We start from the raw sequence: 20,623 nt of genomic DNA, 5'->3' as shown, positions 1-20,623 counted from the left end.
TAAAAAATTTCTTTCTCTTTGCAGGTCAGAAAGCAAGTTTGACTCCGGTTCAGGTATGTTTACATTAGTAATGTTATTCTGAGTATATTTTATTTACATTATTCTCTGAGAAGTAACTCATCAGATCAAGAACCTTTTTGATTTTAAACAGACTAGGCAGCCTCTTTTCAAAACATGAACCCCACCTCAAAGCAGGGCTATTGGCTGCTTGGAATCATAACTTGAGATGTTCACTCTGGGATGCTTGATAGTTCTGCAGTAAACATTAAATGCCCTATATCTGCAGAGTTTCATTTTAAAAGCAGAAGTAAGAATTGTACATACTTATTGCTCAAAACAGAATATTATTCTCTGAGTAGATAAAGTATCCTGAATGATTTGAAGATTATGTGCAAATAACTTTTCATCAAATGTGGGTAATAAACACATTTAATACAGCAAACTATAGTTTATGTGCTGCTGAAGCAAGCACTAATCCAGAAAACTATAAAGAGTTTTAGCCAATAGAAAGAGAAATTGGTCTATGATTTGTTAGTTTTTTAAAAATTTGTTTTGTTGGGGGGGTAATGGAAAACTAAGGTCACCTTAAGCCATTATTTGGTATCTATCAAGACAAAATTTACATTTTCAGAAACAGTGGCATATCAAACCTCATTAGATGTCTTCTTTTCATTAAGCAAGAATGTAGCCATATAATCCTTAGGTTAGACTGTGTCTTTATGTCATTTGCTGACATTTATGTGCTCCACAGTGACTAATGGTGTTTATAATTAAAGCACAAAAATTGTCTCATATCCATACAAGGGAATTATGACCTTTAGTGAACTGTTAATAGATAAATAAACATTGATTTTCAATTCCAGGAGAAAATTATTTGCAAGGAAACATATAATTTATTGAATTTAAAAGTAGCATTCTTTGAGTTCCATTATGTTTTAATTTTTGAAAAAAGTTTTGTTTATTATGCTTGCAAAGGAACCAAGGACTATATATATTCTTTTTGGTTGTGACGTTAGGGAGCTAACGTGCTTTTCGTCTTTAAAAGCCTCATCTTTCTTTTATTGCATACTTTTATGAATGTCTCCAACTTGATGAGACTCTTTAAATATGAAGTCTGTACATTTGAGTTAACAATTTCGCCTAATTTGAGAACCATGATTCCAGAAGTCTGTCCGTTCTCTGTGTTCTTGGGCTTCTGAATCACACCTGACAGTAAGAGCATAAGATAAACATTTCTGGTTTACAATATTGACTAAATGGAGCCTAAAGGCAGGGTGGCATTATATCAATGATTTGACTTTTTATTGACTCATAGGAGGTGACTCAAAATATGGTGAAAAGTCTTTGTCACTTTTTTAAATATTAAAATCTTTAAGTATAATAAAAAATAAATGGAGAAAGTTGATGGAATATGAATTTTTACATCAAAGTGTTAGGTGTCTTTTTCTATCATTGCCAGTAAGTCACCAAATATTTATTAAGAGCCTACTTTGTTATGATCTTATTTAATTCCCTAAACATCAGGTCAGAAACTGGTTTTAGGGGAAAGGATCTGGAACATAGCTCTTAAAAATGAAAAAGTCCACCAGCTTCCTTTTGAAGGGAAAACCTGGAAATCGTGTATAAAATTGAAATATTAGGCAGCTGTTGTCAAAGTCAGAAAATTTATGTTGAATTTTCAAATCCAAATTAAAGTGTGCTGCTAAATTCCTGTAGTGATAGTTATAACATCTGTCCAGACACACATCTTTCACTCTTGTGACCAAAGATTTGTTCATGATTCTTATTTTTTCCAAGTCCTAATTTTTAAAAAAATGTTTATGATGGACAACATCTGCATGTCTTTGAAAACTACAAAGTTCTGTACTCTGAAAAATCTTACGGGAAATACTGATTAAAAGTTTATTTATTCTTTTAATTTTGAATTTAAATATGTTGTGGAAAGAATTCAGATGGTTTCAAATTAAGAAACAGGTAATTATGTTTTCTTATAACCTCTTTTAGCTTAGTATCGGATGAGGGAATCATGACAAAGGAAGCTAGAACTGTGTTCTTTGGCATGCTATATCATGCAAATTTGGTTAGAAATAGGATGGCATATTGGAACAATTAAATGTATGACTTTAATAGGTTCAGATTTTCTATTGTTCATCAAATACAGAAAGTAAACTAGCTCTGCTTAATGTTGTATACAGCTGTGACAGTGTTCCTGACAAAGTAAGATTTTTAAATGTAGGAAGATGCCAATCTTACTAAGAAAAAAAAAACACTTAAAAAATAAATAGTATGGTTAATGACTCGCCATAAAGGAAAGGATTTCAAAGTAAACTTTTACACATATATATGCATGTATATATATATCTCCCCTCCCAAGGAAGGAACCCAGCTTATGCAGGGCTTACTGCACATTTGCAATTTGTGTAAATGAGTTTCTGACTGTGGAGTGAAATTCACGAGGAAGGAAGGAAAGTTTTCATTGTCGGCACGTGAAAAATGTCAGTTGTTGAACACATACCCAAACGATCAACCTAGAGAGCGGTTTAATTTTTTTTTAATCAAAATTGTATCAACTTTTTTTTCTATGAAAGCAAATCCACGAACAGCTTGTGTGTGTGTGTGTGTGTGTGTGTTTTGTTTAAAAAAATTTATAATGAAATATTTCAACTATATATAAAAATAGAGTGTGGAATAGTGACCAGCCGCATAGCCATCATCTGGATTTTACAATTGTTAATGATTAGCCATATACATTTCACTTTTCTTTTTCTTTGCTTCAACTATTTTAAAGTAAAATACATTTCATGTCATTTTTAAAGCCTGAAGATTGTAGATTGCCTTGACTTAGTGAAAGAGATAACTATTTTTCTGAGGTTTTCATTTGTCTCAGATCGTGGCATTACCATGTCCACATGTAGTTAAAAGAGACGTCGAAAGTTCTATTTGTGGTGAAGGTTAAGAAAGCCTTCAACCAGAAGGTAGCGGCACTGAATTAATTCTGATCCAAGAACCCCAGGACTGTTCTGTCCTCAAGATTCATCTGATTAACCCTTTGGCTGCCATCTAGCTGTGTCCTCTGTGTTCTGAGGTATATACTGATTAAACTCTGGTTCTGTTGATTTGTAACTCAATCGCCGCAAGTTTTTGGCTTTGCTGATTGAGAGCAATCAACCCGCCTTCTTTCTAAAGGAGTTTTAAGGTTTCCATTTTAAGATTGTTTCCTAGTTGACGTACTAATGTTACTTGCCTGCAATCGTGTGCAGTTGGTGATTTTACTAATAGAGCAAAACAGACTTCCTTTTATGTTCAGAAGTAGCAAGAAGCTACGCTCTTCTCCCCACCTCCCAAGAAGGGAAGTGAGTTGATGCTGGGGGAAGCAGAGCATTGAGTTTAAGGTAGTGATTAAACATGAAAGCTATATATCAAATCTCAGGAGAAACATGCTTTTGAAAGAGGCAGGGAACTGTGGAGCGTATTGCATGATAGGCTATGTAAACAGAGCCCTGGAGGTCAGTGTGTGGATGCAAACCAATTAAATAAAGAAATTACTGGCTTTGCTTTCTATCATCTGGATGGGGAGGACCACAAGTCAACATGCACAGGGTTGAAGTGTAAACTTTGCTTGAATAACTTTTAGGCACCTCTGGAAGCGTCATTAACTCTTTCAATTCACTACCAAGGTTTGGTTTGGTTTTGCTTTGTTTTTAAATTTAATCAAAAGAAGTTAAAATCAACAACAAAATATATGCTCTCTTTGCCCTTCTGTACGTGTCCATTAGCAAAGGTGCTAGTGATGAGTAGAATGGAAGAGAAAGCTGAGGATGAACTGCTGAGAAGAGCAGAGTGGACTGTGCAGTCAGATTTCAAGAACGCGCACATGTCTTTTAAAAACAACCCATTTGGAAAAGCAGAGCTCTTGCAGAATAACTGAAAAAAGATGTTTTCCTCTTCTCCTGAATACTGGGTATAAGGCAAAGCCGTAGTTGGAATTTATCAGTCACTACATAACATCAGGATAGTGTTATTTCTGTCCTATTAACATAGAATAGTTTTCTGACCAAGAAGAATCTGAAGCCTATAAGTTCATAACGATATGTTAGGGACTGCCTGGAGTCTAATTCTGTGGTCTTAACCTTCTCAGGCAATGTTTGGATGAGAAAATGAAATATCAAGTTAAAATGGTATAGTTTCATGGTCCATAAACATTCAAAACAAAGATTTTTTTTTCTTTCTTCTGTAGAGTCATGTTGGCTGAGAAAGTGAATAAGCTTATGTTTAGTGCTTGTTGATTCTGGGCTGCTTGGAATAGCTATCCTAAGGAAATGGGCTCACAGAACACAGCAACTCAAAGTATAAGATTTCATGAAAGCAAATTATGGAGGATTAAGAAACCTAATGAGCATGGTTTAGTGTGGAGAGTAGAGGAGGGAGCTCACTATTAAATAAAGCCCAAGAGTGTACAAGGTTAGGAGATCCTAAAAGACACGATAATAAAAGGCACAACAGAATATAATTATCCTGAAGAAAAAAAAAAAAAAACAACAAAAAACCCGAGGAACAAAAAGCAGCTAGTGTCGCTTTTAAGATCTGTGTAAAAAGGACTCTACACCAGGGTAAGGAAATCAAAGAATAGAATCAGTTAAAGCTTGAGGCAAAAACGTAAGGGCAGTGAAAAATACAGTGGACTATTAATGGTGGTCACTAAGTTGAAGGGAAATGAGGAATTTGAATATAGTACAACTAGAGTTTTGAAGGCTTTGTGAGCAAATGAGACAGGCTGCCTAGCATAGTAAGGTTTTCTCAAGAAATTAATAAGGGAAACGTTTTCAGATCTTACCAATGTGGATTTTATGTTGACAATACTTTTCAGCTGCTTCAAATCGATTTTGTCACTTTTAGTGTCTTATTTTTGAAGGGCTCGTAACAACAAAGAGCAAGGAAATACAATATAAATCTCTAGACAAGTATTGAAATCTGTCTCTGGGCATCATTCAGTAGTAGAAATAAGACAAATATTGTCTATTCATCTGTTCATTCATTCACCCTATGTTTATCAGGCATACTGTAAGCCATACCTAGACGCTGAGCTTATAGCTGTGAACAGGGTGGATATAATTCATTCTCTCCTAGAATCTTACAGCTAGTTGGGCCATTATACAAGTTCACATGGATTTCTTTGCCTGTTTCGCTGAGAAGAGCTAATAAGGGTAAATTTAGATCCAGATGGTGAATTGAAGAACTCACAATGTTTAAACATAAGCTAATATATTTTAGGTTGTGACAAATTTACCTTTCTTTACTTTATTTGAACCATATCACTTTGGTTTCCGCTTTGACTTTTAAGAGACCAGCCTAATAATGCTACTGGTTAGTGTGTAGTTTTTCTCTGGCTTTTAATAAGGAGTGACATTTCACATTTGATTATCATTAAAAGAGATTAACTTACAAGAGAACAATGACAAATGTTGGCGAATATTGTTCTCTTCTTCACTTTTATTTAATTTTTAATTTATTCTTTTACTGGATCCTAATCAGGGTTGGCCTGAAAAATCGGGCAGCCTTCTTTATAACAATCTTACTGAATCATGTAGAAGCAAGTAGAGGGGACAGAGCCTTTCATCTCCTTTTATTAAACTAAACACCAGGAAGCAGCAAGGCATAGCAGCCAAGTGCAGAGGTTTGGGATCTGATAGATCTGAATGAAAACTCTCCTTATTTCTAATAATTTTCAGTTGGTTTTCTTGGATTTCATGTATACCATTACGTTACATATTTAAATTATGTTTTTCTTTTCTTCTTATTTAGAATTGGAGCATTTAAAGCTACAAATTTCCTTCAAAAAGCTTTAGCTTTTTTTTTTATATATATTGTATTTAAAATAGTTGCAGTTTTGGCTTTCTTTTGGACACAATGATTACTTGGGAAAGTGTTTTACATTTCCATATGTTCTACTTTCCACTTTTGTTTGTAATTTTCAGTTTCATTGCTTGGTGGTCAAAGAATGTAGCCTTACTATTTTTTAGTAAGTCTATTATTCAGTACTTATTGAAGTTGTATTTTTTGGCCTAACATATGCTTAATTTTTGTAACTCTTCTTTGGGTGATTCAAAACTATATTCTCTGAAATATAAAGGGTTTGGTACATAGTTATTGTATCAGTCTGAGTCATGATTTATATCATTATTTATTTAGTTTCTATTTTATCTGACAAGGACTTTGAGAGGAGAAATACTCTGTCATTTGATTTCTTCTTCTTTTTTTTTAATCTGAATTCTGTGTTGTCAGCTTCCGGTCCTCTCTGTTTTCCGGCACCAGCCATCTTGCATGGGCCATGCATTGCACTTGTCCTCCTGTAGAGGACATTATTCCAAAGCAGTGCCCAAGGAAACGAAGGCTCCTCTCAATAGGAAACTTAATATTATCCCAAATTTGTATGTGAAGCAAGACGTTGTTTTACCACCTGTAAACACCGGTGCTTTCCCCTTCCTTTTTGTCCTCAACACCATCCCATAGCTTTGTTAGGAAAGAGGCTCTGAGACATTATCTTTTAAGGTTCAGCTCCAGCATTGTCCCCTCAATTAAATCTAGCCATCCTTAACACCTCCACTGCAGTTAATCATTCCTTCCTCTGTGCAAACACTGGATCTTTAAATGGATTTATTATAGCATTTATGATCGTCTGTAATCATTGTGTGAATCTTTTCTTTCTCTCCAAGTCTGTGAGTTTTTTGAAGGCAGGAACCATGTCTTACTCCTTTTTATAAACTTGGTATCTGGTATGAAATAGTCGATAAACAAAAATTTCATGAGGCCGGGAATCTTTGTCTGTTCTGTTCTTCCAGTTGTGACAGAAACACTTAACCAACTACCAAAGATTTACTCTCCCCTTTCACAGTGTAGAGTTGTTGCTAGGAAGTGGCTACAATCAGAGATGACAATTTCCCACCTCTCTCCATGCATGTGGGGACATATGACTAATTCTCTCAATGGAGTATGTGTCATTTCTGGGTTAAGGGGATCAAGTATCCTGTATATTCCACCTCTCTCTTCCAAAATACGTCAGAGGTACACGTTGAACATGATGGCATCACAGTATGGAAGGAGTCTGGATCCCTGAGTCATACTTGGAAGAGATCCGATACTCAGGAGAGCCCTTCAGTCCAGAGCATCTTCATTGGCCTTTATGTAGAGGGAAATAAACTTTTATTGTAATAAGCCACTGAGATTTTGCCATTGTTTATTATGGCAGCTAGAGTCACATATCCAGATTAGCCTGAATACTTCCTGCAAATTGTTGGTACTTAATGATCATTGCTGGATAAATGATACAAATTCATTTAGGGATTATAATATCTAACCCAAAGATGATCCTTTAAATGAAGGATCATAGAAATATAATATACTGCGTTCTGTATAATCACCAGTTATCAATTGGCACAATAATACCTTGAAACAGGATACCTTAAAAAGTGGTGACTTAAAACAACAATAATGTATTCGTGCTCACATGTCTACAGATTGGTTGGGACTTGGCTGACATAGGTTGGTCACAGGTTCAGTCCAAGTCTGCTCCACAGGTCTTGCCACTGATGATAACAGAGAAGACAGCAAACCTCACTATGCAAGCACATTCCAAGCCTATGTTTGCATCAGGTCCGGTAGCATCTCATTGGCCAAGCAAGTCACATGACCAAGCTGAAAACTAAGGAAGGGGAAAGAACTCTGTCCTTTCTACTCACTGATTATGCAAGTGTAAGTATTTTCTCTTCTGAGAAAATAGTGGGAAGAACTGCTGAGTCACATGGTAAAGGGTGTAGAGTTAGGAAGGGGAGAAGAATAGAGCTAAAAATGAAATCTACCACATTAGAACATCATGTACTTAGATCAATTATTTGGTAAAAGTTATTTATAGAGTTAGATATATTATATTTCTAAAGTGGATCCAATTCCTTGTTTATGATCACATTATTTAGTAACCTAACTTCAGATTAATATTAATGGATATATTAAGATGGAAATAGTTGTATAATGCTTCACCACTTAAATAGTACTTTAATAAATCTTACCAAGTTTGAGAATCACAAATCTCAGCAAGATACTCAGGAATATTTTTTACCAGGGAAGGAGTTGAGATAGAGCAAGGTGAAGTGACTTATTTAAGGCCACATAACCAGTGAATGGCCAATTTGGGATTGGACTTCAGATCTCCAACTTGCAAGGATTATTCCCCTTTTATTAGATCATGAGATAGTTCTTTTAGTGAGTGACTTTTGTTTTAATTTTTCTATTATTAGCTTTTAATTTTTCTATAATTCCTATATATAGCAACTATTATACACTATAAATTATAAAATTTATTTTTTCTCTAATCAAAAATAATATGATTAAGAACATATCTTGAAAATATAAAGTGTAGTACAGATTTATATGTGACTTTAATGTGGCTTTTGTAGGCCATTGAAATGTTGCTGGCAGTTTCCCAAAAGGCCTCAAAAGATAGCATTGATCACCTCAGTGAATTTTCTGTGTTCTAGTATCTGATCTTAAACTTCCAACCTCAGGAACTTAGATGTGTTAGTATCTTTCAGGGATGGACTCACATTGGTAAACTCACAAGACTAATGGATTAAGCTAGAATGCCAATGTATTTGTTTTTGATAAGAAATACAATTTTTGCATGGCTCTGAATACACTTAAAATCTGCGTGATCAGTGTCTTCTTTCTCTTAAATAGTCAAGCTGAAGAACTCCCTTTATCGATTAGCCAAAATAAATCATTCATATTGGGGCTGAAATTTCCTTACCATAGCATATTAGCACTAAAGTCAGACCTACATGGTGAGTAGATCATAACCAGAAAGTTGCTCTGTTATGCACAAAATAAGAAAAAAGGGAAATAGACAAATTGAATAATTTATTTTATGAGTTTAAGTTAACATGAATTATCTCTCTCAAAATAGGGACGGTCCTGGCCGGTAAGACTTTATCTAACTTAACGTCCATTGGCTTTACCTTCATCCATCCATCCACCCAGCCATCCTTATGAAAGACAGCTTTGCCATTGGGCTTGGAAAACATCCTACAAGTCCATTACCTAAGACTCTGTTTCCAAGTTCTTGGAGCAGGAGACCATGTGTGGAAACTTGAGAACTTAAAACTTACAGTTTAATTATTTCTCAGCTATTATTTCTCAGCACATATTAAAAATTTAATGGATTAACGTACCACTTCAGCATACTAAAAATAAGATTTGAAGGTTAATATATAGATCTGGATATAGAACTTTTCCATTACTTAGAATGTTCTCTCAAATTTTCTTTCAGTAAATCCCTACTTTTCAGAGGCAACTGTTATTCTGACTTCAATCACCATTGATTAGATTAGTCTGTTCTTTGAACTTCATAGAAAATAAAATCATACAGTATGTATTCTCTTGTATGTGGTATCTTTTGCTCTATATAATGTTTTTGAGATTTAATCATGTTATTTGTAAGTACCAGGAGTTTTTGCTGAGTAGTATTAAGCTGGGATGCATATTTTGGTCAAAATGAGGCTACCATTCATGCAGTTGGGCTTACTGAACTGTGTCTGTTTTCTCAGGCCCAGAATACTGTTGTTAACGCACTGAGCCAGTATGTAGACATTTTTACTTTGACTCCACATGATCAGTCAGTGAAATTTTACGTACATGTAGAACTTACTCTACTTAAGACATGGTGGAGGATATATGAGTATGACACAGTTCCTCCCTCATAGATCTGGTAAGGTAATTGTAGAGATGAGATATACACACACACATACACCCAAAGATATCTGTATGTGCAGTTTCTGGCGATGGAGTCCTGGTGGGATTTAGAAGGGGAATTACTTCAGGCTACAGTGATTGATTAGGGAGGTTCCTTATTGGAGGTGGAGCTTAGATCGTCAAAGGCTGAATTTGGATAGATTTAAGAAAGAGATCATTTAAAATAACGAGCCAGTTAAAGTCAGGCACAGAAGCAAAGGTGCAAGAAGTATTTGAGGAACAGTAAGTAAACCAAGTTGCTAGAGGACTTTTGTTGGGAAGTAATGGTGTAGTTGGGTGTAGTTGGGAGTTTATTAGAGAGCACAGGTTAAAGAATTTGGACCTAACTGCAGATAATAGTATTAGTAATAATCGCTAATGTTGATTTTATGCCTACTGTGTGACAGGCACTGTACCAAGTGCTTTATATTTACTAACTCATATAATTTGTATGAATCATACATTATTATTCCCGTTTTATGAATGAGTAGACTAAGGCACAGAGAGGTTGACTATTTTGCCCAAAGTTACATAGACAGCAAGTGACAGAACTGGGATTTGAAGTAACCTAATTCCAGAGCCCATAGTCTTAACCATGCGATAAAACCCCTAGAATATGAGTTTATAGGATCAAAAAGTATTTATGAATTTTTAGTGATACACCTTCTTACTCATACACATGACAGTTTTTATTCATATACATAACATACTTATCCAGACAGTCACGCATGGTTGCAGAAATTTTCTCCCCCCTAAAGTAGATTCAGTAGTCTGTTGAGAAATGGGTTTTGGAGGTGATGTAGAGTTTTGCTTTCTAAATGCAGATTATCCCCACAGCGTTAAATCACCTGCTGGAAAAGATATTCATGTGGGATTTGTTGTAAAGAAACGATTGATGAAGAATTAACAGTTTCTAGGGAATTGATAATCCTTTTGTCTTGGACAGCACCTTATTTTTGATACAGTTAAAAATGAATACAATTCAGTTAATACAGTTCACTGTAGTTTCTATAGGAAGTGAAAGTGCTTACCTTGTACTGGTAGATATCCATCCAGTGGAATAAGCTGCTGGTGATTGTTACCTTCTTGAGGGACGGTATTTGGATCATTTGTCCATTCATGTTAATTGACGTACCTTGCTCGTTCCTGGGCAGAAATAAGATACATTTAACTACAAAGGGTAGAAAATTTTGTTTTAAATGCATGACTTGGTTGCGAGCTTAAGATTTTTAACATTCTGCTTCAGTATGAAAATATTTTATTCAGGGAACAAGTACAAATGCAGTAAGCAAACTATCAATTATTTGCTTATTAAATCAAAATGTTCTATTAAAATAGTTTAAAATGCCACTGACATTTTAGTTCTTTTTATGTCCCAATAATTCTTTGGTTCTATATTTTGTATTATTGAACTGTGCTATAGGAAAGAACATTTTATAAGAGGTTCTTTTGACTTTTCATCAGTTCCCTGGATAGGAATCAAAGATGAAGAAAATTAAATTTTTGCCTGATGATCGTGGGTCTTTTAGTGATTTTCAATATATATGTTTTGGAGATTCAAATACTGTTTCTTAATTAAGTTCTTAGTTAACTTAATTAAGAACTTAATTAAGAAACAGATGCTTTACGTGATATTCAAGTGGTGAAATTAGTAATCTTCTATTCTAGTTCTTTTTTTGCTTTTGTTGAAATCAAAGACGTATTTAATTGATATATATTAAAGACATATTTAGTCAACATTAATATTTTCACACAATAGCCTGTGGTAACGTTCAATGAATGAGTGAGGAGTGAATGAAAAGTGGATTGATGTTGAGTTTTAAGAAGAAATGTATTTTGCCATTTCCAAAATAATATAGAATATTTGCCAAATTGTTTTTTTCTTCAAAAAGTGTGTCTATAAATTATCTTACATCCAAATCATTTACATTGTGGGTTTAAGGCCATTATTTAGAGGGCAAGAGATGTAAAGGACAAGAAAATTCAATAACCATGAAAATATTTTATGGCAGAGCATGGAACATAAAAGAGTAACGCGAAGATTGAAGTAAAATAGTAGTTTTTCTATCAAAAATGGTAAGCCTCAGGCTCCCCAGCCAATCAAAAATAGAGTTTGGGATATTATTCTAACATTTTAGATTTAAATTTATTTCTGTGCTGTATTAAAATTAATTCAGTTTTCCCCTTGTGTTGTTACATACTAATAGTCAATAAACCATACTTTTACTGTATGAATGAAAATGGCCTTGAAACTCATTCAAATGTAATACCTTAGACTTATCCTAGTAGGAATTTATTCAAATTTTATTTCAACTTTGTGGCTTCCTTTATATTCCTTTATATTAATTTTTTTTACATATTTGCCTTTCAAGTTCTAGTTTTTTTCATGACCTGCTGTTTAATTACCAGTATTCCTTAAAATATTGCCTACATATATGGCTTTTGCCAATTTATTTATTAGGAAGTTCCTTGGTTTTTTGAACTTCTAAGCAGTGTACCAATATATTTATTTTTGTAGCCATATGATTTTACTTTTTTATTTCAGGATTGTTGAAGAATACTGCATAACTAGAACTTAAAATTGCCTGTAGTTCCCAGTCTATATGTTCATACATTAAAAATAAAAAATTTCCCCCCCAAAGTCTAGGTTTAAAATCATGTTAAATTCATTTATGACAAAATATAATTTTTTTCCAAAAGTTTTTTTGTGTAGAACTATTATGTATTTATGGTAACCTAATAATTTTATAAATCTAGTCATGTCAGACAGATAGGAACAAAACATTATGATGCTTTGTTAAAATGGTATAAAATTTAATTAATGAACAACGAATAAAAAGGGAAATTTTAATGTCAAAATGAATACCATTTCATCAGTTTGGAAGTTGAATAGAGCCATGTTCAGTTCCACAAATGTTTGTTCATTGTGCACTAAGGTAAAGCTTCACCTTGAGTAAGCTACTTGTAAACTATTTTAGAATAATTTAGTATCAAACAGAAATAACTCTCAGCATAGAAATATACAACTGTTAGGGTATTCACATATGATTGGGATTAGCATGAAAGACAGTAGCCTCTCTGCCGCTTTATTTTGTAAGTTCACAAGGCCAGGGGAAGCTTTTGATTATTTTGTGCTTATGTGCCTACACATGCCTAGGGGAAAATAATCACAGATCTCAGTGTCAGTTTAATTTTGCAGTTGATTTAATTGTTGATTCAACAGCTAGTCAGGGTTCACAATATTTTAGTATTTGTGAACTTCTTGGTAGTATGGGTGACAATAAAATAATGATAAATTAATATTTTTTCCTAAAATAGAACATTATATAAATGAACAAAGGTGCACTGTTATTAAGATTATTTTAAATGTAAAGAGATGCAGCTCAATTTTAACCAACTTTATTACTTAATAAACATGACTGTTTCGATTTGAGGGAAGTGTTTACAAGCAATTATATTCTTACGTATGGTTAATTCTAAACTCTATTTTGTAAGCAGTTTTTCAGAAAAGGTCTTTTATGGTTTTTCAAAATACTGTGATTTGTTTGGTAGCAATCTGAAGTGTATCATGTTTCAGCAATTATTTTTTTAAATTGTCTTTTAGAAATTCCCCAGTTTAAAAAGTAACTAGGTTAATTTTCATTTCTATCTTATAACAAGTTCCTAAGAAAGTAATCTTTTATATTCATTCAAAATATTTCAAATTTGTCCATTAGAAATCTTAAAGACACCATGTCTTTCATAAGATGATTGATAGGAACTTACTTTTCTACTTTCTTCTTCTTACTGCTAGATTTAATAATCTTTCTCTTTTGGCATGATTTTTCAAAAAGGTTTTCTTTCCCAATTCATATGAATTTTGATAGATATGATATATCACCACACAAGTCATGGGTCTATGTAATAGAAAGACGAACATTTCTCTATCTGTTATCTGCATTTCTCACTGGGAGTTAATAGGCTGATTTTACATAGGATGACCAGAAACAGGAAAGCTATGGTTTAGAAAATGTTTTAATCTGTTTCAAATAACTTAGCAGGGCAATCTGGTAAAAACGACATGATTAATGACTGAAGAAGATTAAAATATTTTCACATTCTGTTTTTAATGACCGCTATCTTAAGTTTCTACTCTAAAATTTATAACTCGTAAAATGTTACAGGAAAAATATATCATTTATAAGCCACTTGAAGTTGTGTTTTACCTTATCAAATTGTGCCTGCCTTTTAGCCAAAACAGCATAAATTAAAAACAAATTTTAACTGAAATATAGCTTGTGGGCTATTTATTCTTAAATACATTCATTGAAGTGTTAATATTTATTAGATTCAGCATAAAAGGGCTAAGATTATTGTTTTCAATAATCAGCAGGGTAGCAGTATGTAATTTTTAAAATTTATCTTTACAACTAGGCAGATATTCATCATTTGGAAATAGGCCATTTTGGTAAATTTAACTAAAAATGTTTTCTATGTGTGTAAGTTGTGACAAGTAAAACTATTAATGTTGGAATTTTGCCTGCCAATTCTAGTTGTTCTGTCTTTTTTTATCCAGAGATAATGATGTATATTCAGTCTCTGTCATATTTACCTAGAGGAAGTCTTTTTAATCCCTCATTTTTCTCCTTCACTGAGGTTATGTGTAAATACTACATGAAATGGCAAATGGAAGAAAGTCTGTTTTGTCTAAAGATACCATTCATCTTAAACAAACACAACGTCTTTGAAAACTAAGTGATAGGAGTTTGTTTGGTGGGAGAGGGAGGAGAATGGATAAGAACAAAGCAAAAATACGTTGCAAATTGTATCAACTGGTATTAAGCCCCTTTAAAAATTGGATAAATTTTTCTGATTTGTGTCTGTCTGCTTAAGGGACTCACAGGCCCCCTCTACACACACACACACACACACACACACACACGCGCGCGTGCATGTACACACACACATGGTTTCATTATTTCTTAATTTCCATCATCACTAGCATACCATTTTTATGAAGATTTGCATTGATTTCTGACAGAAACCTGAAGCTAATTCTTGGATATCTCAGAGCACAATTTTCTACAAAGCCATGTCTGTGAATTTACTATGCCACATAGGAAAAGGAATATGTTGCCTTATTTCAATTATTTCCAATTTTGAAAGCCCATAAAATGGAATAAAGTAACTTTATTTAACCTTTTATACTGTGAACTCTTTAGAGACAGAGCCCTGTTTAATTCCTCTACTATATTTATCCCCAGCACTAAGCACAACTAGGTTACAAGTGATGATTGAATAAATGTTTACTAAGCTCAGGCCAAAGGAATTAATCTTTTATTGGTTGCATTTGCTTACTTACATTTATTATGAAAACTAACGACTTTAGTATTGTTCCTGACATCTTGTTTTCTCTGTATTATGCTTGTCCTTGCTCTCCTTTTCTTTCCTTTTTTTTTTTTCCTTTTGGTTGAATTGATTAAATTTTTACCATTAAAAAAAACCAACCTTCTAGTTATAATTAACACACTATTTCTATTATCTCTACAGTTCAATTATAAGGAACATGTTTGACCTTGTATTTTTCTGTTCATGTTGGGAATTAATTAAAATGTATAACTTCTTTCTGCTTCTCCCAATATAAGAACTTCAGCACTTTTAATTTATTTCTGATCCCTATGCCCATCGGCTGACTCCAAGCTGGAATTTTGGGGACACTTCTCATTATGCCTCTACTTTCTTAAAAATCATTTCTCAAGAATCTATTATGTTAAATCTACATCATGAACTACTATCTAGACTTAATTATTCAACTTTATATATTTATTTACTCATCAATGTTTCTTGCGTCCTGATTTTTCTTAGATCTAATTTCATTTTGCTGTAGTGCTTCTTTAGGAATGCTTTCAGAAATGATTCTAGATAGCAAACTGTTTGAGTTCCTTTATATATAGGTTATTTATTCACACTTCTTTTTTTTTTTTAAAGATTTTTTTTTTTTAATTTGACAGAGAGAGAGAGACAGCCAGCAAGAGAGGGAACACAAGCAGGGGGAGTGGGAGAGGAAGAAGCAGGCTCCCAGCAGAGGAGCCTGATGTGGGGCTCGATCCCATAACGCCGGGATCACGCCCTGAGCCGAAGGCAGACGCCTAACCACTGTGCCACCCAGGTGTCCCTATTCACACTTCTAATATCAAAAAGGATTTGAGGCAGAAGTCACACCTTGCACATTTATTCTTCAGGCATGGGAGTTAGAACCACTTACATGGTTCTAAGATCTTTGGGCGTGCTTCCACGAAGGGTAGACTTTTTGTTTCTCTTTTAAATGCAAAACTTTTTTATAAGTATGATTTTAGTTTATAACTCGTTTGCTAAGAATTTCCTCTTGGAGGGAAAAAAATGAATTTTTAGGTATCATTCAGTTAAAAGTATGCACTTCAACAAATACTTAATAAGAATCCTTTCTATGCAAAAGATATCCAGTATCGAGGAGGAACATGGTAAATACAATACGTGGTTAAATATGGGTGTTTTTTTTAATGTTATAGCTTAAATTTTTCATGTTATGTCTTACAATTCTTGAGTTTTGCTTTAAGAATATTTTAAAATTAGGGGTGCCTGGGTGGCTCAGCTGTTGAACATCTGCCTTCCACTCACGTCCTGATCCCAGGGTCCTGGGATCGAGCCCCGCATCGGGCTCCTGCTCAGCGGAGAGCCTGCTTTTCCCTCCCCGACTCCCCCTGCTGGTGTTCCCTCTCTCGCTGTCTCTCTCTGTCAAATAAATGCATTAAATCTTTTTTAAAAAATTTAAAATTCAATATATGAAAGGTAGATTTTAAAAATATATTTACTATCTTTGATCAAATCGGAGTATAAGTGGCACCACCTTTTAAATGTCATTATCCATGTTCAGATACTTGGCTAAATTAACAACATGTTAGAGCGATTCAAGGTATGAGAGGATTTCACTTTGTTTTTCTAGTTCACAAAGATTAACGTGGCAAAGATCTTTCATGTCGGTTTTGTTGTAAAGGAAAGAATAGAACTGTCTGTTACGCAGCTATATGTACCTTTAATAGAGGCTGTATTTTCTGATATTTCTCAGTCTTATCTCATTATTTCAACTTTTGGGTTTATCTGTGTAAGGTAGTTGTGGAGCTAATGGTTGACAGGATTACATTACAACATCAGTATCTCATTTTAAAAGCATTCAGCATTCATTAATTTGACGCAACAAAGAATATAGTTCGAAAATGAAGGGCAGTGAACAAAGGGAAATGAAGGAAGAATTTGGCGATGTGAATAAATACAAATAAATAAATGAAAATAAAGAGTAAAGAGTCTGTACATTTTTAAGACTTTTGAGTTTTATTGTAAAATAGCCTTCCAGAAAAATTGTGGCAATTTATACTCCCTTCAGCTGTATGTGGCATTTTTTTCCCTCTGGACACACTGACATACTCTGAGTATTACTATTCTCTTATTTTCTTTACCAATCTGATAGGTGAAAAGTAGTTTCTCATTGTTTTAAGTTGCATTTTTTTTTAAGATTTTATTTATTTGACAGAGAGACAGCCAGTGAGAGAGGGAACACAAGTAGGGGGAGTGGGAGAGGAAGAAACAGGCTCCCAGTGGAGCAAGGAGCCCGATGTGGGGCTCGATCCCAGGACTCTGGGCTGGACACTTCCTGGGCTGAAGGCAGACGCTTAACAACTGAGCCACCAAGGCACCCCATAAGTTGCATTTTTAAAGACTAGAGATATTGAACATTTTTCTTCTGTGTTACTGAGTATAATTCTTTTGTTAATTGCTAATTTATTTATTTATTTTTTAAAGATTTTATTTTTAAGTAATCTCTACACCCAACGTGGGGCTCAGACTTATAGTCCCAAGGTCCAGAGTCGCATGCTCTTCTAACTGAGCCAGCCAGGCACCCCAATTATTATTATTTTTTAAGGCTAGGAGTAAGAACAGAGCTTACTTTAGACAGACTGTCATTTGGATTCTGGCTTTCTCTCTTAAGCACTGTGTGTTTTGTCATGTCATCTCTCTGAGCCTTCATTTGTAAAATAAGAACACATATAATACCTTCCTCAATATGAGAGGTAGGATCAAATGTGAGGACTAAATAAAATAATGAGTAATTAAACCACTTAGCAAAGTGCTTGGTACACATCAGTGATGCTGCTGCTGATAAAAAATGCTAATGTGTTAAATATTTTTCCCAACTGATTGCTTGATGTTTGAATTTTTTTTCTCATAGAAATTTAAAAAATTTTACTAGGATCATATGTCAGTCTTTTGAAACGATATTTACTTTGGGGTTATGTTGAGAAAACTTTTCTTCGCACCCAATATTATAAAAATATGATGGAAATATTTTTGAATGTGACTGAATTGTAAACAGGATTATTAATTTTAGTGACTCAGACTAAGGAAGTAACCCGATAATATGATTTTTTTATATCTTTGGGAAAATATTAACATTTACTCTTGTCAAATTAATTCAGAAAACATTATTTAATGAGTTAATGGGTTATTATTTTAAAAAAATTCTTTAAGTCTTCGACAGTACATTCTCCTGGATTATTTGTATATTTAGGAAGGGCCTCTGCTATTTTATGCAGTGCCTTTGTGTCCATTAGAAAATAGTGCTGTCCTTGAGCCAATGAATTAGCAAAACTCTCCTCTCCTCCCCCCTCCCCGCACACTACAGCTGAATGACTTTTCTGGGTCAAAGCAAACACAAAGGCCTGGAAATGAGGGAAGCGTGAGCTCGAGTTTAGCTCCCACTTGCCTCTTCCAGCAGGTTCCTTCTGTAGTGCTCACATTGCACCGTGTTATGAGGTGGCCCCTTGTTTCAACGTGTTATCACAAAATGGCTTTTGAAATAAGATTAATTTTGAGAAATTAATGATTAATGTATCTAAATCCACCTGCATAATTCAGCCAAATTGAGCAATCTTTTATACAGGTACTTTTTATAAAAGAAAAGAAAAGCCTTTTTGTTTGAATATTGTGAACAGAGAAATCAGAGCGCCCTGGCACCAATCACACGGCCTTCTATTCATCTACTCTGGGTATTAATTCATGTGCTCTTAAGGGTTGATTTCCTCCTCCTAGTAAATAGTGATGTTAATGACCCATCTGAGACCATGTCTTTTGAATGTTTTTCTTGTTATGGGAAAATTGATAGGTATCATGTTGAGTTTTCAGCAAAATGTGCTTTGCAGAAATCTCACCCTCTAATTGTGCTTAGCCACCCTATGATGCTCCTCTCTCTTACCCCTATATTCCTCTAGAACTTATTATTCATTATTATTTCTTACTAGTCTTGCAGCCATTTTTACTGCGTTCCTTGGAGCTCTCGTTCCATTGTAAACATGTTCTTTTTTTTTATCCTTCAATCTCTTCATAAACTGTTTCTTCATTTCCTGGCTTTGAGATTTGTCTCTGTCCCAAGGTCTGTCCTGCAACTGCGCTTTTTCCTCATATCTACAGACAGTGTCAGTAATAGCTCTTCATTTCCTTTTTCTGAGTCTTAGCTTTCCTTGCTCAGGTAAGACCTGCTCTTTTGAGGCTTGCCGTCTTATTCAGCCACTTCTTGCCTTTCATCGTTGCTAGTGATCTGTTAGCTCCTGGTAATTCATTTACTGATGATTTTAGTCTTCCACTCTAATTCTTGCCATCCTCCGGGGCGATTTTAAAGACTATGTGGACAGTCCAGCCCACAACCGGTTTCTCCAACCTCCATGTCCTAGCCCCTTCCTTTTCTTCCCAGTCTAGTATGCCTCTCACTGTTTTACTCCCCACCCCCCATCCCTCCTAGACTCTCTGGTAATCATTTTGTCATTTTCGCCAGTACCCTCTGGGTTCTGGATCTGTTTTCCTCATGCTGAATTCCCCGGAAAATCCCCAACCATCTGTTTTCAGTTGTAGTTTTTCGCCCGGGTGGCATGGCCCTGCTAAAGGAAAGAATATAATTATGGGATAGTTGCCCCTAGAGATTTACGCTCTTTAATTTCAGATCACCTCTTGCCAATATTCTGCTGTCCTTCTAAGTCTTTATCACTTTTCTCAAACCCCCTTTCTACCACCCTTTTCTGTCTCAGCAACAATCTTGCCTTCTATTCATAGAGAAATCTGGGGCTGTGAAGCTTAAGTTTTTCCATCTTTTGCCTCTTATAACTACAAGCATCTCTACCCACACTTACCTTCTTTCCCATGTGATTGAAGGAAGATAGGATCTTTCTTCTAGTAATCCCATCAATTCTGCCCCTAAAGAATGCTATTCCATCAATTATTTACTCTAATTTCTGCATTTTGAAGGTCTTTGATACTGCTCATTTTTTCCCCTCAACCTGGAGATGGGCTCAAATCATCCCATTAAAAAAAAAAAATCAAACAAAACATAACTCCTTCAACATTGTTCTCCTCTTTCCATTGAAATCTTTACTCTTTTACCAGTTGAATCTTCCCATTGGAATCAAGGTTCTCAGTACACTACTGTTTCTACCTTCTTCTGTTCAGAGGAACACCCTAATAAAGAAGGATGAGGAGAATAGAAGAATTTTTAAAGGCCACTAAGCATTTGCAAAAGTTCAACTTCATTATTAATCATATCAGTATAAGTTATGTCAACTGCAAAAATGTTTACTAAAAATAATAGATCTTCAAAAGTATGGTGGAGATGTTTACTCTTGAATATTACTAGTGGGAATATAAATTGATGCCATCATCCTGAAATCATCCTGAAAAATAATTTGTTAATTGCTTAATCCAATAATTCCACTTTAGGGAATGTTACAAAGAAAATACTGAGAGGTTAATGTGAAAGAATATCCATGAAGCATTATTTGTAGTA

General features: G+C 34.4%; 1 protein-coding gene across 3 annotated transcripts in view; it reads left to right on the top strand.

The window, feature by feature from the left end:
- Window positions 1-20,623, top strand: part of MSRB3 (methionine sulfoxide reductase B3) — a 164,722-nt gene that overhangs the window by 80,267 nt on the left and 63,832 nt on the right. For all 3 annotated transcript variants that reach the window (XM_044384635.3, XM_026500099.4, XM_048218104.2), the window contains one exon: window positions 25-53. In XM_044384635.3, coding sequence (XP_044240570.2) covers window positions 25-53 — 29 coding nt within the window. The remainder of the gene's footprint in view (window positions 1-24; window positions 54-20,623) is intronic.

The sequence above is a fragment of the Ursus arctos genome, unplaced genomic scaffold (genome assembly GCF_023065955.2).
Source record: "Ursus arctos isolate Adak ecotype North America unplaced genomic scaffold, UrsArc2.0 scaffold_21, whole genome shotgun sequence".
Taxonomy (NCBI): domain Eukaryota; kingdom Metazoa; phylum Chordata; class Mammalia; order Carnivora; family Ursidae; genus Ursus; species Ursus arctos.
The sequence above is the reverse complement of the archived record's forward strand: the minus strand, read 5'-3'. Positions and strand labels throughout refer to the sequence as shown.